This window comes from Anomalospiza imberbis, chromosome 15 (assembly GCF_031753505.1).
Source record: "Anomalospiza imberbis isolate Cuckoo-Finch-1a 21T00152 chromosome 15, ASM3175350v1, whole genome shotgun sequence".
Classification (NCBI taxonomy): Eukaryota; Metazoa; Chordata; class Aves; order Passeriformes; family Viduidae; genus Anomalospiza; species Anomalospiza imberbis.
The window spans coordinates 3,397,805-3,415,047 of NC_089695.1; the positions used below are offsets into that span (position 1 = coordinate 3,397,805).

General features: G+C 50.7%; 1 protein-coding gene across 1 annotated transcript in view; it reads right to left on the reverse strand.

Moving 5' to 3' along the window:
* Positions 1-417: 417 nt before the first annotated feature.
* The window catches only part of PSD2 (pleckstrin and Sec7 domain containing 2), a 54,104-nt gene continuing 37,278 nt past the window's right edge, over positions 418-17,243 (reverse strand). Inside the window, exons 11-16 of the mRNA XM_068205560.1 lie at positions 13,933-14,123; positions 12,781-12,851; positions 5,974-6,131; positions 4,802-4,946; positions 3,638-3,781; positions 418-2,133 (exon numbers count right to left, since the gene is read on the reverse strand). Coding sequence (XP_068061661.1) covers positions 1,927-2,133; positions 3,638-3,781; positions 4,802-4,946; positions 5,974-6,131; positions 12,781-12,851; positions 13,933-14,123 — 916 coding nt within the window. The 3' untranslated portion in view covers positions 418-1,926. The remainder of the gene's footprint in view (positions 2,134-3,637; positions 3,782-4,801; positions 4,947-5,973; positions 6,132-12,780; positions 12,852-13,932; positions 14,124-17,243) is intronic.

Consider the following 17,243-nt stretch of genomic DNA (forward strand, 5'->3'; position numbering starts at 1 on the left):
TCTGTACAATACCTGACACAAAAGCAATGATGCCTTGGAGGAACAGCCACAGACTCCTTTGGGAACCGTTGTGAGAATATCTCCAGTCACAATGCAGGGCATGGTACCTTTCTGCTCCTATAAATCTCTAGGCTGTATGTGGACAGACACACCTGGGATGCACCAGGTGGAAGGAAGGGTTACTTGAATGTGCTTCCAAAGCAGCCCATCTATCCACACCTGCTCCAGAACCATCCAAGAGGATGGGTGGGCTGGTACCCATGTGTGGAAAGGAATCGATGTTTTCTGGTGCTGTCTGTCCAAAGGATCCTGGCTTTTCTGCATCAGGTGCTGGTGCATATCTGAATCAGCCTGGCCTGCTGGTGCTGTGAAATCTGGGATCAATCCAGCACATGGTGGAACGATGCTTCAGACCAATTCTCTTTACCAACAGATTCAGTTTTATTGTTATTCTTTTTTTACATGATTCTTAGTGCATCATTTCAAATAAACTATCAAACTGTACAAAGAAACAGAGATAAAAGAAGAGGCGATAAAGTTGAGAAGAGGTTTTTAGTGTCATGAACTGTCATGGAAAACAGCAGTCCATGGGCTCTCAAACATTGAAGGTCCAAATAAATCTTGTTTGTTTAAAAAATGCTGCAAAATATAAACAATAAATGACTGTAATTAGCAGCTACAAGATCCTTCAAAACTGGAACTTGATTACTGTGAACTCACCCAGGGGAAAGAAAGCAATCTGAGATAAAGGATCAAACGAAACAGTGAAATAAATAAAGTGTGGGAGGACAGTCGTGGCATTGAAATGCAGAGGAATCACTTCAGCACAACAGTAAATCATTGGACCACAGACAGCAGAAAGGAACAGAAACACAATTCCCACTTAAAAGAGTACAGCATGTGCATCGCAGGATGGAGGAGTACAGCAGGGACGGGCAGTGGGATCACTCCTGCACACAAAGGTTCCGCCGGAGCTTGCGCACGGCTCCTGTTGTGCCTCGAACCCAGAGTGGTGGATCCCGTGGCTGCCAAACCAGCAGCCACTTGGGCAGTTTGTCTGAACAAGCAGGAATGGGAGAGCGATGTTTCACAGCAAAGCCAGGTGGGATTTCCATTCGAGTAAAAAAAGGAGAAAAAGAAACAAAAAAGATAGATACACAGCTTTTCAATTTTTTAGAACATCCTGGTGGGCTGGTCAGACCCTCCACGTCCCTAGTGTCTTCCCCAGGCAGCTTGCCTTCACTTGCACACTGAGGTTAAAAACCCAGGTTAAAGTTTCCTTATATATATATATTTATTTATATATATTCATATGTATATATATATATATATAAAAAGGGTAAGGTGACAGAGGGCCCTTCAGGCTTCTCCTGCCATGGGCAGGTGACGTTCCCACGTTGCCGTGCTGAAGACGCCTCTTGCCCGCTCAGTGACCAGCTCACTACACCTGTCCTGTCACGCTGTGCTCCTCCTGGGGCAGGGATGTGCCCCTGCCACCCTGTGCCCTTCTCTGGGAGCGCTGGTGGTGCCACAGACGTTGTTTTGGCTCAGTTTCCTGCACTGCCAGGGACTGTGACCATGAACTGCTGGGGACTCCAGGGAGGGAAGGAGGGAGCCAGGGCTGGTGGAGGAAAGAGCGACCCAGCCCTTGAAGAACCAGCATATCCCTTTGTTGTGCAGGCTGCAGCAGGAGGGAAAGAAAAGCCACTGGTGCAGTTGAGAATGAAGAAGAGATGATGCTGAAATGCCAGAGCATTGTCAGAGAGTGTCAACTAAAGCTTCTTTGATTTCTTTCACTAGAGCAATCCCCATGTCATACATGTCTACAGTTTGCTCATATAATTTCCTAAGTAAAATTGTGCTCATCAATCTAAGTCCAGGAGCGCAGAGCATCGCCGGTTCATCCCCCCGTGCACATGTTCCTTGTTAAGTGTTCTGCTCTAAAATGTCCTTTTCTGCCTTACAGCTGATGGACATGTGCCCTTGGCTCAGGGAAGGGCTGGAATGCGTCTTCCGCAAAGCAATGTCATCGGCTTCCACCTTGAAGAAACTGGTCTCAATCCTCTCCAGGTCATCTGTCCCCACTTTTATCTTCATACACAGCAGGTTGATGTACGTTTCATAGCGGCTCTTCTGCAGGGAAAGAGGGAACAGAGAGCCTGGGAACAGGGACAGGCCATGGTGTGTGCGGCATGCAGAAACAATTCCATCAGCTACTGCAGGAAAACCCATCCTATCAGCATCCCACTAATCACACCCCACAGATTTAACCCCAGCACAATGCCTGGTCTGTGCACAGACTGATTGTTCAAAGGTCTGAGGAGAAAGGTGGGTGTGGGTGTGGGTCTGTGTAGGACTCTCCAGTTGCTTTTACAGGTCTTGGCTGCCACTGTGATTGTATAAGGAGGATACTGGGGGCAAAATGAGATCAACAGAACTGCTGCTTCCTGATTTAGGAGCTTGCCTTGACTGGTTAAAATACTTCTGCTTGTCATTGTTTCCATCCAGTGGTTCAGTTACTGCTGCTGAGTTGTGCCCCCAATGCTCCTCACAGAGCACAGGATAAAGGGAGGCATCCTCTCTGTTCCAATGCTAGATGGGATCTTTGGAGGACTTGTGTAATACCCATCCTTTCTCTTAACATCTCAGAGGCAGCCTGTGCTGGCTTCTTTGTCAGCACAAAGAAACAAGCATTTCTGGAGCACATCTCATAAGACAGATGAGATGAATTATGCCCTGGAAGTGCCAGCTTCTCCTTGAAGACTGAAAAGGCAGTCCAGAGAAAAGCTCAGATAGAGACTTTTCTGCAGGCATCCAAAACCAGATGCAGGAAAAAGGGAGGCAGCAGCAACTATTTGGAAAGTTGGTCCAAAGACAAGGGAACCAGCAGCTGGAAGCTGTGGCTTTGGAGAATCAGGCTGGGTGTTACACAAAACGATGGTGCAGCCCTGGCATGAGGGAGATGGAATATTTCCATCCTTAGTGATTTTTGGGGCTCAGCCACTAAATGGCACACTCAGTCTAGGCTAAGACTAGAAATAATCCAGATTCCTGCTGGAAGCAAGACTAGAGGCCTCCAGCAGTCCCTTCCCACTGACACCTATATGGCAACAACCACACCTGCTCAACTCTCACTGGAACAAAATACCCCATTTCTCCCACAGTTGAATGCTTCTTAGACTTTACAGGGAGTTAAAACTTATGTACATGCATCCTCAAAGGGTCTGTAATCAGCTGTAACACTGGGTTTGGCTTTATTTACAAAACTGGTTGCAGCAAAACAGGATTAATTCTCCCAGGGATTCCCTTTGCTTTTTATTGATGTTGCTGAAAAAGACTGAGTCACACTGAAAACTGAACCACTCTCATACTTGGGACCTGAGGAAATGTCAAAATTTAGCACAGTAAAGTCTTGTCAGTTTTCCCCTCCTCTGGTTAGAAATCACAGAGGGAAAGAAATGGCTCTTACTTCTTTTTTCAGCTTCAGTGCAAAACAGTGAAGCTTGTTGCTGCCCCAAGACCTTGTCCTGCTCTCTCCTTTCACGCTCTCCCAGACCCACAGCACTCACTCTGGAGTTCTGCTCTCCTCTATCAGCCAAGGTACCATTTGTCACAGAAAAGATGAAAGCTCCTTTACCTCAAATATTAGGTAATGTTCTTTGAGTCTGTATTCCTCAGCCTCTTTTGACTTGAGGCTCTTCTCTACAGGATGTAATTTATGCTCTGCTAATTCGTCTGCAATCTGCTTCATTTTATTTTCATGAGACCTCAGCTGTTCCTCCTGCCGAGAGAAGCGTGTCAGGTATTAAAACGTGGGAGTGCAGCACCCAAGTGCTCCGCCTGCCTGTGGCTGGGGGAACTCTCTCTGCAGGGGCGTGAGCTCAGCTGCTGTGCTGGAGCCAAAGGTGTGCTGTGCACTTGCAAATTCATCTGATAAGGAGCAGCTCAAACACAGGTATTGGAGTAAGAGCAAAACTCAGGTATCTCAAGTGCCAAGAGTGGATTTCTTTGGCATCGAGGCATCTTTAGCATTATAAGCACAAAATGCTCCTGTAACATGCATCCTGTAACAGCCAGACAGAAGCAGTGCTGTCCCAAGAGCTGCTCATCCTGCTCTTTTCAGAGATAGAAGTACCCTCCCCATCTGGGCTCAGACAAAGGTGACCATCTGGCCACATCTGTCTCAGCAGACAGCAGCTGTGTCTCTGCCCTGACATTTCAGGCTGTCGCCCCTTTGCTGGGGGGCAGTGGCAGTGTGTCTCTGCTTTTTGGAAGTGTTGGGCCTTCCTTGGAAAGGGAAACAAAACCTGCTCTTTGGCTGGCAGATGCTCTTGGTTAGTTGAGCCTGGTGCACCCTGCTCCCTCATTTCCAAAAAACCTTCCCTGCTGACTAGAACTCAGACATCCCTTTTGTCTGTGGATTTTGAGCTCCAGAAACAAGAGGGTGCCATGATATAAACCAAACCTGCTGGGCTCTGCAGCATCAACTCGAGCTATTCTGCTGGTTCCACTCCAGCAACTGAAAGGTGCTGGGATGTGATGGGCAAAAAACAATAAACAAGCCAGAACCAACAGGCAGGTGTGTGCATAGGGCTGTTTATAGCCACTGCAAAAGGAACACTAGCCAGATGCCAGGATTTTCCACATCTGTCCAAGCTGCCCACTCCACTCCCCTGTTCCTGCACTGAGCACCTGAGTGTGTCCATCAGGCAGGAACAGGGGGACCTGCAGATGGGCTCACCCTCAGCTAAAGGGCTTGCTGAGCACTGGGCACCCCTCCACCACTCCTCTCACACATTACCTGGCACAGCTTGGTCATGGATGAAGGCAGGAGTGGGCGGCAGAACTTCTTCATGGAGCAGATTGCAGCTGGGAAGGCTGGAGCAGAGAAAATGGCAGCAACAAGGTTGATCCGCAGGATCCAGGAGAGCATTTCTTCCTTACTTCTGTTATGGAGGAGGGGAGAAGAGAAGGGAGTCTGTATATTCTCTTGAACCAGGACCGGACAACAGCTGACAACAGCCCTAGAGCCACCCATGCTCAGGAAGGCCACCGGTGGCCTTGCTTTGATGTCACTTCTGTGCCAGGTTATGAACAGGGAAGCACTGTCTAACTGGCTCCTCTACGGTGCCCTGATGATTTCAGGGCTGCTGTCTGCCTCTCGAAGCCAGGGCAGTCCTGCCCTCCTCATCAGCTCTGGGTGCATTCCTGAAGAGCTGTGGAGAGGCCAGGGCCAAGGATGTCCTGCTCATAGGAGAGCGAGAGCCACACAGCAGAGGTTCTGCAGAGCAGGATGTCATTTATGTCATTTGTGAGACACCGCCCAGGGTCTCCAGTGTTTCCTTTATCAAATCTGTCCAGACACTCCTCCCCCAAGCCTTCAAGTGGGTGTTTGCTGCACTAATTCAGATGTCAAGCTTTAGCTTGACATTAGTACCCCAGCCCTACAGACAGTGTCACCTCTCTCAGCAGAAGACATGAAAAACGTGAGACAGAAGATAACTTCATCACACTTGACACTTACTAACACCATAACATTCCTCAGCAATGGACTCAGGTAAAACATCTACCCTGGCTGGGGAGACTGCTTTAAGGAGGTTTAGACAGTTTCCCCATCAAAAGCTGACAAGGGGAATCATCACCTGCACCACACAGATGTTCTCCCTTCCAGAATACGCCAACAGAAGTTAGCAAGAGGAGCCCTTTCACTCAGCCCTGCACATCCCAGCCCATCCTGCTCAGCCTGCCTTGGTGACAGCTGGGAAGGCCCTCAAGGTCTGGCACTACGCTACCAAGAAACTGTGACCTAAGAGCAAATCCTTTGCACAGCCCTGCAGAAATGACCCTCAGCCCCTTCCTCCCCCCAGGTGTGCCCCCTAATGCGTGCGCTGGTCTGGCCAGGTCAGAAGGAGCCTGGCAGTGGTTGGAGGTCAGGCTGCCCACCCAGGCACTGTGGGGAGGGCTGGGACTCACGGGGCCTGGAAGAGGAAGACTCTCCAGTCAGCTGTCTTCAGCTTGAGCACGTTGGACTTCTTGCTGTAGTCGGAGGCTTTTGTGGCTAAGGCGTGGTGCACACGGATGGCGTTTTTCAGATCCACTTCAGAGAGGTCTTTGTCAGGTTTATATTCATCCTGTGAAGAGGAACGTTAATTGGATAATGACAACACTAACATTTGCGGGATGCTTTAATGAACCTGCCTTTCTCCCTGCGCTATAATCACAGAGTGCCGAGACCAGGAAAAGCACTGCTTTGTACAGTAAATGCTAGGAGCTGATAATGATAATAATTAACATCTGGCAACTGCTTCCATCATTAAGTTCACTGGGAAGATGTAAAGAAGGAGATGAAAGTTTTAAACATAATTATCAATAGTTACTTCTAACACAGCACATGCCTGAGGCTTTGTGGGGAGGCACAAGGCAGGGCCAGGTTTCTGCAGAGCTTCCCCCACAGTGCAGAGCTCAAACCAGGATGCAACTCCCAATCAACAGAGCATATCAACGAGCACCTGCCCTGGTGCTGCTTCTTCATAGACTCACAGAATGGTTTGGGCTGGAGAGGACCTAAAATCTCATCCCATTCAACCCCCCTGCCATGGGTAGAGACAGCTTACACTATCCCAGGCTGTTCCAAGCCCCGTCCAGCCTGGCCTTGGGCACTGCCAGGGATGGGGCAGCCACAGCTGCCCTGGGCAGCCTGTGCCAGGGCCTCAATACCCTTATAGGGAAGATTTTTTTCCTTATATCTACCTAAATTTCCCCTCTTTCAGTTTAAACCCTTTGCTCCTTGTCCTATCACTACAGTTTTGTGTGGAGGAAGGTACCCTGGAACAGCAGCATCCCTGCAACCTGTGCATCTCTGTACAGGTGAGGGGCCTGATGGGCAGTTGCCACTCTGAGTGTGGCCCCCCTGAATGAGGTTTGGTCTCCCTTTAGTACAGGTGCTCCTTTGGCATGGTCTCCCCTGCAATTCATTAGACTAGCACTTGCAAATTGCATTCCCTGTATTCCTGCTTTACTTTCTCCACTGAAGGACCACTTCACACTAGTAGGGATGTAGCAGTAACTATATGTGTTTATATTTTATAAAAAGGGAAAAAATACCAAACATGGGACTCTGAAATTATGATCTTGGCACAGCACTTTTTAGAAAAAAAGTTCAGTCAATCCTATGTTTACCCTTTTACTTTTCCAGTGACTTAATGCAATATCCTGCCTCCCACTTGGCGCCCTTGCAGCAGACAGCTCAGCCAGCCGGATGGTGGGATGGCAAGGGTGGACAGATGGATGCATGGATAGGTGAAAAAAGAACCTCATGGAAGAACCTGGTCCTGGCTAAAGCAAAGCACCACCCCAGCCATGTTAGAGGCCATGCCAGGACAGGGTGTCCCTGGAAGGCCATGCCTTGCCCTGATGATTACAGTGCTACAGGACTAATGTGCCCACAGCCAAGGGCAAATATGATTTTGCTTTCCCTGACTGCCCTGGGCTGCCAGCACCAGGGCAGGTCTGTCTGGTGATGACGGTCTATACATCCCAAGCCTTCCTTAGCTTCCAAGCCAGAACTGTTCTGCAGATTTGCGAAAAGATGATTGTTTTCTGTTTCCCATGTCCCAGTGGTACAAATGCAGCTGTTCAGGGAAAAGCTGTGCTGCAGCCTCTGGGATGCTAACCCTGGGCAGTGAGGCTGTTCTCTGCTGTAGGGGCAGAAACGGTTTCCCCTCTGCTGCTCTTGAGAGCACTGAGGACCAGCACTCCCCAGCCTATGATGTGGCTCACTCAGCTCTTGCTCCTGATGCTTCTGAAGTCTTTCTTCCCTCATTTTTCGAAGCAATCATCCTGTCCAGTTGCCATACTGTGCTAATCATCATATGAAACTTGGCCTGGTACAAAAAAATGCCACGGGCCCACCCACAAATGTCTGGCACAGGATCCTGGGGATGGTGAATCCCAAAGAAAAGCCCTGGCTTTCCAGCAGAGGAAGGCTGGGTGCTGCAGGCATCCTGTGTTTGGGGAGACACTCAAGTGGGCAGTACAGATGACCTTGCCACCATGGTGATTTCAGTAGCCAGAGGTATGGGCCTTTTTTGCAAAGAAAAACAAATGCTTTGCCTTGTGAAGACCTAATGTGTTACCCCACTGGAAGAGAAATATTTGCTTGAGGAAGACATTGCTGCTTGGGCCTTACGTATTATAGAGAGACTTCAATTTGGGATATTTTTCTGAGGCTGAAGCTCTCTGGATTTGAATAAATCTGACTGTGCTGTCCGTGATCTCTTATTTCAAAATAATCTTTCTGAAAATACAGTGCAAAATAGTCCAGCTTAATGGCGTGTGACAAGAGGAAGCTGCCACAGCTGCTGAGTGCTTTGACTAATGCAGATCCTCATCTTGAATGGAATCATCAAGTATTGCCTCCATGGATTTCAGGCTCTCAGGCGTCAGTGTTGGTGTAAGGAAAAATCCAATCTTCTTTTTCTAATGCTGGGTCCAGTAAATCAAGTTGAGGCTGAACGAAGCAGGTTCTCTCTTCCTCCTGCCTTGCTGTTCGCAGGAGTGAGCGGTGCTGGAGGCTCTCTGCTTGGGATGGCTCTCCCAGGAGGCTCATCCCAATGCCAGGTGGTCACAATGGCACATTTGGCTGATAATGCTGGGACAGCCTGGTGCCTTTGGGTCACTGTCCCCTGCTGCCTACCCCTGTGAGCAGATCCATAACTAATCTCAAAGCTTGTTTTGCCAAGCAAAGGCTCTTGTGCCTGCCTTTGTAGGGCACCTGGATGGGGTGGGAAAGCCCAGTGTATCAGTTCTGCTGCCCTCTCCTCTGGCCTCAGAACCAGCCCTGGGCAGTGCTGGGAATATGGAACATGGACCAGCAGATATTCCTCATGCTCTGGCTTGTGAGTGGCTTTTCCTCTTCTTTCTTTTCTTCACCTCTCACATCTACCATCCTAAACAAACCATTTAATGAGGAAAATGAACCCCTGTTCCCTTTTCAGCCTAGGCAAGATCTTGGCCTTCCCCAGAGCACCTGGCAAGGGTCTGCCTGCATGGGACAGCACCTGTGGCTCAGGGCTGTGCTGGGAACCCCTTCCTGGTTGGGGACAGAGCCTGTGGGAAGACCTGCACCCTTTCAAGCACTTCTGTATAAAAGCATCTCATGCTTTATAGCTCTCCACCATTTTTCTTAACCCCCCTCTATGTGTGGTGATTAAGGGTTATTATCCCCATTTCACAGAGGTGAAGTAAGTTGCCAAAGGCCATGGAGTGAGTCAGTGCCCAGAGCAGATTAGTGCACAGGAGAGGTGTGCCCTACTCCCAAGCCCGCATTTCTTCCTCCAGACTCTGCTGCATCCCTTTAGGGGATCGAGCAATTGCTTCTGCAGACTGTGCTGGAACATGCTGATCCAGCAATTAACACCAGCGAGTCAATGACATGTGACATCTCATCAGCAGCAGGTTTGTGGCTGCTGCCTGAATTGCTTCTGTCAGATTGACTTCTACCTGTCCACCCACCCTTCTGCCTCTGTTATGTCCACCTCTCTCTGTATCTGGCCATTCCTCCTTTCTATACATCCACCTGCCCAGCCCCTCCTTCCTCCCACCTTCCCTCTACCTCTCAGTCTTATTTATACTAAACTTGTTCCTCAAAATCAAATGGAGTTCCCTGTTCAACTTATGTGAATTTACTATTAAAGACTAGATCCTTAATTTGGTCAGAGCAGAAGAGTGGAGCAGGCTGAACCTGTGCTCCATGACATCAGGTGGTTCTGAAGCAGGTACTTTCTCCTCTATCTTCCCATCAGAATATCTTTCCCCACTGATTTATGCTCAGCCAAGGTTGTACCTTATGTTTATCTGCAGTTGTCTTCTGCTGAGAGCTTGGGAGGCTGGCACACCACTTCCTTCCTGTATTGTGCAATTCCTTTGTTCTGCAAACCACCCCGCAGGCAAGAAATGACACCAAGGATCCACAGGGCAGGTGGAGGTTTATCCATGCTCTGTGCTCTGTTGTGGTGCTGGGAATGTTTGCAAGTGACAAGGCAAGGACTTTGTCTTCGTGTTCTCATCCTTCTGTCCTGTCTCTGCAAGCCTGACAGACGCTGTCTATAGCCAAGCCCAAGGAATTCCCTGGAGAGGATTATAATACAGTCTGGCAGCAGCTCACGAGTAAGAAACCCCTCTTTCCCCAAATCCTTTGCCCAAACATTCCTTCAGTTTATTTTTGTTGTTGTTCCAAATGCTACTTCCTTGGGGCATCCTTGGCAATTCTGGTCCCTCCTGCTAATTACACATCAGTCATGGCTCTTATTTATCAGACACTTTCATAACACAGCCAAATCTTGGCTGTTTTGTTCCTTCAGTCCTTGTCCGTAAAGAAAGCCCTCAGTCTCTGAACCACTTGATCCTGAAGGTCATTGAGATAAGAGCATTGATCTCCTCGCTGCCACGTCAGCCTTATCCTTGCTCTCTTTTTAAATCCTAAATACCTCAGACAAACATAATGAACTTTGTTAATGAGTGGTTACTGCTGCAAGCCTTGCCCCAGCAGCAGCAATGAGACTCAGTGTTGGCTTCACAGCTCCTTCTGCTGCCAGGGAAGAAAATTCCATCCTGAAAGGGTATTTCATTCTCAGTATACACCCTCTTAGCAGACTCATCCCAAGAGAAGCCCTTGGTAGAAAATTCATTTAGATCCAAATGGTTCTGTGATAGTTGAAATGTCTTTTTTTTTTTTTCCCCCAGAAAAAGTGTCACATCATGAAATGCTGCTGGTAACTCTGCACATGTATAACCCATGGCTCAGCATGAGGACTCTGGTGAACTCCATGTGAAGATGTGTAAGGAGACAAGGACTGAGGGGTGAGAGGAGTGCTGCTGGATTGAAGAACATCACGTTTAGAGGGCTGGAGGAGATCTGGGCTCCCCCGTGTGCTGCAGCTTCCCTAAGCTGCAGGAGAGAGTGGCACAGCTGTAAAAACACTACTGGGCTAAGAGCAACCCACACTGGGAGTTAGGATCCACTGCTGCCAGATTTCTGCTGGCTTTTGACGTGTGCCATAGGACCTGGTGAAGCACGAGAGGCATTGGGGTGTGCTACGAGCCCTGAGTCATAACTCCCTGCTGCCCCGAGGATCTTTCTGCCTCTCTTATATAATCCAATGTTTGTTTACTCTCATTGCTGTGGAGATAATGCTGCAATAGGCAGGAGCATCTACCCACGGGGAGTGCTGCTCCAGCAAGGTGAGTTCAATGGGTTACTGCGCAGCATGTGCTGCTCAGGTAGCTCAGATTAGTTCAGTGGGTTATGTTGCTGATGAACAGACATTTGGCATCCTGGGCTGGCTCACACTGACATTCAAGTGAGCCCCTATCCAGTCTCCTTGGATTTTCCCTCAGAAAAGACTTTCCAGCAAATCCTCCAAGCATCCAAGGGCCAGAGAGCTGAATGCTAGAGCATTCAGGGAAGCTATTCCATGGTGACTTTGTGTCCCATGGGGATCTGGGAATTACACTTGTGTTGACTGGAGGAGGCTACACAATGAACAGAGATGGACAGAGGCACAAAGTGTCACTTGACAGTCCATGGAAGGACCCAGGTCATCAAGGTCCTGAAGAATATAAATTTTCAGCATAGAACCATGGAATCACAGAATCTTCTCAGCTGAAAGGGACTCACAAAGACCACCAACTCCAACTCCTGGCCCGGTACAGGACACCCCAACAATCCCACCCTGTGTCTAAGAACCTTATCCAAATGCTGGCCTGATGTCCCCAGGGCACAGATGTCCCTCCTGGCTGCCAGGGCACTGCTGATTCACATTCAACTGGCCATCGACCAGGACTCCCAGGTCCCCTTCCACAGGTGCTCTCCAGCCTCTCATTCCCCAGTCTGTCTGTGCATGCAGGATTACCCTGTCCCAGGTGCAGAATCCAGCACTGCCTTTGTTTAACTTCATACAGTCGATGATTGCCCAGGCCTTTCATTTGTCAGGGTGTCTCTGCAGGGTCTCTGCCCTTGAGAGAGTCATCAGCTCCTCTCAGTTTAGTATTGTCTTCAAACTTACTCAGTATTCCCTTGAGCCCTATGATCAAATAAATTATGAAGATGTTGAAGAGCACAGGGCAGAGGATGGAGACCTGTGGAACCCCACTAGTGCCAGGTCACCAGTCTGATGTCACCCCTGTCACTGTCACCCTTTGTGCCCAACCTGTGAGCCAAGTGCTCACCACCACAGGATGTGTTTATCCAGCTGTGTGCTGGACATTCTGTCCAGAAGGATCTTGTGAGAGACAGTATCAAAAGCTTTAGTGAAACCCAAAGATATTACATCAGCTGGCTTCCTGTGCCAGACTCAGAAAAGCTGTGCATAATCAGATCTATGTCAGCAAATAAAAGTATAGGCAGGATAAGACTGGTCAGATGCTCCACCTCTTCACCTTCCTATTTCATTTCTCCCCAACATCCTATTTCACCAGCTCCATATCATCTGTTCATTCATCCTCCCCAACAGCTCCTACTTGGTGGGATCCTTCTGCAGAAATTTTTGTTTCCTCCTTCATGCTTCTTCCTCCAGGGCTCCCTTTGAGGCTGTGAATAGTGCCCTGAGCATGAACACCACCACCAAAGATCAGAGCATCCTCCAGCTCTGGTCTCTGAAGGAGCTTTGTCAATGTCCATGTGTGAGTTAGGACATGGATTCACCTCTGCCTGGGTGTGTGACTGCATGACTGCTTTGGAGGCAGCAGGAGACAGCAAAGGGCAGAGTCCCCCATGGTTACCTTTTGTAAATAAAGGACGGTCCCCTTAAGCACAGCATAAAATTTCTTCCAACCTCTTCTTCCTCTGGGAGCTAAAAAAGGAAGAATATTTGATTGTACATGTCTGTCAGTGCTGCTTCACTTTCCAGACAAACCCAACCCTTCTCCTGACCCACCACGGGCACTCACTGATGCCAGAACCCCCACACCTCCAGGCAATTGCTCATGATTGGTTTGTGAGCAGGAACAGGGGTTTGAGGGACAGTGGCTGGGCTCTGCAGCCTCCCAGCAGGAACACAAGCAGGTCAGAGCCAGACACGAGCTGGTACAGGGCTACCAGCTGACACTTGCAGGAAGTCTCTGCTCCTCCAAACCCAGGTTCATGTTCCTTGGACCTAATGCTAGGAGAGCAGAGACATTCCTTGAGCTCCTCTGCTTGGACTTGAGCAGCTGGATAAGGGAGCTTCTGCTCCCCTAAGGAGGGAGCATGACCATCTCGATGGGCTTGGGGACAGAGAGCTTGGCAGAAGCTGGAGAGGGGTGGGAGGTGAGGGCCATCCACACCACCACCAGACAGCTGATCCTCCAAGCATGGGCTATTAAGAAGGTGCTGGAAGCAAGGGAGGCCTTTGGTCGTAATCTCTACTCAAGACTTTAATCAGCTGCAGTGACTGGGCCAATCATATCAATTAGCAAAAGGAATTACCCAAGGTTTAATGAATCTCTGCTCATTAACAGTTCCCAAATACCTTTACATGTGCTGTATAGCAGAGCTATGGGCTGTTCTGTTGCCCAGCCAGCACATGGCAGGATATGGACAGGAGCAAAGCCTGGCAGGCCGGACTGTCCCCCAGGATCAGGGCTGGAGCAGACAGCTGCTGAGAAACCAGCCTTCCCCCACTGCTCAGGAATTGGGGGATGGAAGACCAGGTCTGTCAGGGTAAGATTCCTTGTCAGAGAGAAGGGAACACTGAGGCTTCCTGAAAACACTCCTATCTACAAATGCCTCAAAACACCCTCCTTTGCCTCTGTCCTGGCACTTATGGGGATCTTTCCTGTGTTGCCTGGGATGTGGTGAGGAAATGCCTTCACCAGGAGAGCCAGGGCAAGGCTCTAGGACTGCCTGGGACACCTCTCCTGTCCCTGTCCCTGTCCCTGTCCCTGGTCACGTACTTCTTTTCCCATCCATGTCTGCGTGGGTTTTCCGGGTGAGGACGCCGTGCTTGTAGGTGACTGCGTTCAGCGCCTGGGGGATGTCCAGGAAGGGGTTGCTGCTGTCAACGATCCTTGTCACTTTCTTCGCGCTGGCTCCGAATTTGTCATCTACTAGCTCCGAGAGTGATTTCCTCAACTCGTCCTCGTCACTTGGAAACAAAATCAGAGAAGAGACTCAGTGGAGGGGATGTGGGTTTGGCCACAGTGCAAAGCAGCCCTGTTTGCTTTGGGTTTAGAGTTTTTATTTACAGGGCTGGTCAGAGAAAGAAAAAGGAATGAGATGCCAGGACCATAAAAGAGAGAGTGCCAGTAGTGGTGGTCTGAGCTGGGAGGAGTGTGGGTGGCAGGTAACTGTCCCAGTGGTGCCACTGTGAGGTCACTCAGAACAGGTAAGGGACTCGGTGCAGGTCTGAACCAAGAAACTGCAGACATCCCATGCTGAGGGCTGCAAATACTTCACAGGAAAAGCCTTCAATTCTGTATCCTAAAGCCAGAGCTTAAGGAGGATTTTTGCTGAAGACCCAGGCATTACCAGCATTTCTCAGCTGCTGAGAGGCAATGCCTGGGGCCTCCTTGACAGTGAAGTACCTTTAGGAATGTTCTCTGCATCTTTGAGGAACAGAAGATCTGCAGACATTCGGGAGATGGACCTACCCTGGCACCAAGAAATCAGCACTTGTATGGGAAGTGATAGTTCCCAGTGTACCTTAGACATGAATGAGAAAGAGCAAACAGGCTTTTCTGCCCTGTCTGACACATGTCAATGTCTAAATGGGATGAGTGATCACCTCAGGTTGCAGATCAGGTTGGGACCAGACCTCAGCTGAGGACTGACCCTCAGGGAATCCACTGGCTGGGATGTGAGCAGTAAAACACAATTCCTCACTGCAGCAAGCAGGGGGCCAAAGCATCAGACACCTCTTGGAAGAGGCTCTTAGCCCTCAGCTCCCACAGGAGCCCTGGGGCTCAGGCAGAGCCCAGATACTGTTCCTGGGTGGGGAGTTAGTGGGGCTCAGGTGTTTGGGCTGCACCCCTCTGCGCTCCTTGCTGTTGGTCACATACCTGCCTGTCTGGTGGGATCTGTGGGCATGGGCATCTTCTTCCCTGGGATGGACAAGGACACAAGGCAGAGGCCAGCAGAGAGAAGAGGGTCCTGGCTGTGCAAGGTGCCAGGACTCTGACAGAAAACCAGGTACCCTGTGCCAGGGAGTCCCTGACCCAGGTCCCCCATGTCAGGGGGGCATCTGTCCCCCTGCAGAGGAGCTGACGGCTCTGAGCCTGCAGCCCAGCAGGACACCCTGCAGCAAGGCAGGCCCCAGGCTGGCTGGGATGAGTGAATGGATGCAGGGATACAGCAGGGTGGGTGAAGAAAGGCGGCAGGGATCTGCATGCTGCCGGCTGGAGCCGCCCCGCGGCAGCGGGACTCCGGCAGGGTGACATCCTCGGGACTCCGGCAGGGTGACATCCCCAGAACCCCAGCAGGGTGACATCCCGGGACTCCGGCAGGGTGACATCCCCAGGATGTGCCTGAGCAGGGTGACATCCTCGGGACCCCGGCAGGGTGACATCCCCAGGATGTGCCTGAGCAGGGTGACATCCTCGGGACTCCGGCAGGGTGACATCCCCGGGACTCTGGCAGGGTGACATCCCCGGGATGTGCCCGAGCAGGGTGACATCCTTGGGACCCCGGCAGGGTGACATCGTCGGGATGAGCCTGAGCAGGGTGACATCCTTGGGACCCCGGCAGGGTGACATCGTCGGGACTCCGGCAGGGTGACATCCTTGGGACCCCGGCAGGGTGACATCGTCGGGACTCCGGCAGGGTGACATCCCCGGGATGTGCCCGAGCAGGGTGACATCCCCGGGACTCCGGCAGGGTGACATCCCCGGGATGTGCCCGAGCAGGGTGACATCCTCGGGACCCCGGCAGGGTGACATCCCCGGGATGTGCCCGAGCAGGGTGATGTCCCCGGGATGTGCCCGAGCAGGGGCTGTGCTGGCGGGCGTTGTGTAAGCACAGCCCGCATCCCGAGCAGATGCGCTCCTGCTGGAGTGCCCTTACAGAAAGCAGCCCGCAGCTCCCTCTCGCGACAGAGCCCAGGCGCGATGGCCCCGCTGGCACCGCCGCGTCACCCAGGGAGTCACGGAGGGAGGATCCACCCCTCTCCTGATGCTTTTTTTGGTCAGGGCAATATGAGGAAGAGAGCAGGTGATGGGGCTGATGGCACAGAAGGTCCTACCCTGTCCGGAGACAAGAGAAGTCTGAGACTGATGAGAGAGGGGAGGGGAGAGAGGAAGGGAATGTCCCCCCCCGAGAGACATTGGAGCTGGGGACCTCCTTGATGATCCTGGCTGTGCTCTGAGTGGCAGAGCAGGGGAAGAAGGACTGAGGAAGGTGCTGTGTGACCCTGTGATGGAGCCTGCCCTGTCAGCTGTTTCCAGGCTCGTTTCAGGGTAACAAATTATGATCTTTTCGAATTTGGGGATGGCATAAAAAAGAGGGGTACAAGGCCACGGCTGAAAGGGCCGGGAGCACCCGAGTGCTGCACTGGGGCTCCGGGTGATGAGCAGGAGGAGCAGGAGCAGCCGGTGTGTCCTGGCAGGAGCAGAGGGCAGGAGCATCCTGGGCTGTGTAACAGCGGCACAGTGAGGAGACGAAGAGAAGTGATCGTGTGCTCGGCACTGCCTGCATCGGATCGTGATACAGCGCCGGGCCCCCAGCACAGCAAAGGGCATCAGCAAGGTGCGAGACTTCAGCTGAGGCCAAGAAACCTGGGGGCTGGAGCAGCCACAGCGTAAGAAACAGCTGAGACAATTGGACTTGTTCAGTCTACAGAAGAGATGGCCTTGGGGGACCTCATGGCAGCCTTGTGTGAGGGGGTTATTGAGAGGACAAAGCTGGGCTCTTCACTGTGGTGCATGGAACAAGGACAAGAGACAGCGGGCAGAATTCAAAACAACAGAGACAAGACAAAATGCCACTCTCATAATGATAAAGTATTGGTTTATGGATCCAGAGGGGCTGTGGGTTCCCCATCCTTGGAGGGTTCCAGGATCAAATTGAACAAAGCCCTGAGCACCCTGGTCTGAACCCAGTGATGACCATAATTTGAGGAGGAAGCTGAACTAGACATATCACAAGGTCTCTTTCTTTTTAAGTGATTCTCTGATATTATTTCCCAAAAAAAAAAAGCATGTGGGAGAGATGAAAAGTCTCAATGACCAAAATAACCCTAGATCTTTGCTAATGCAAAGATTTCTGAAGCACC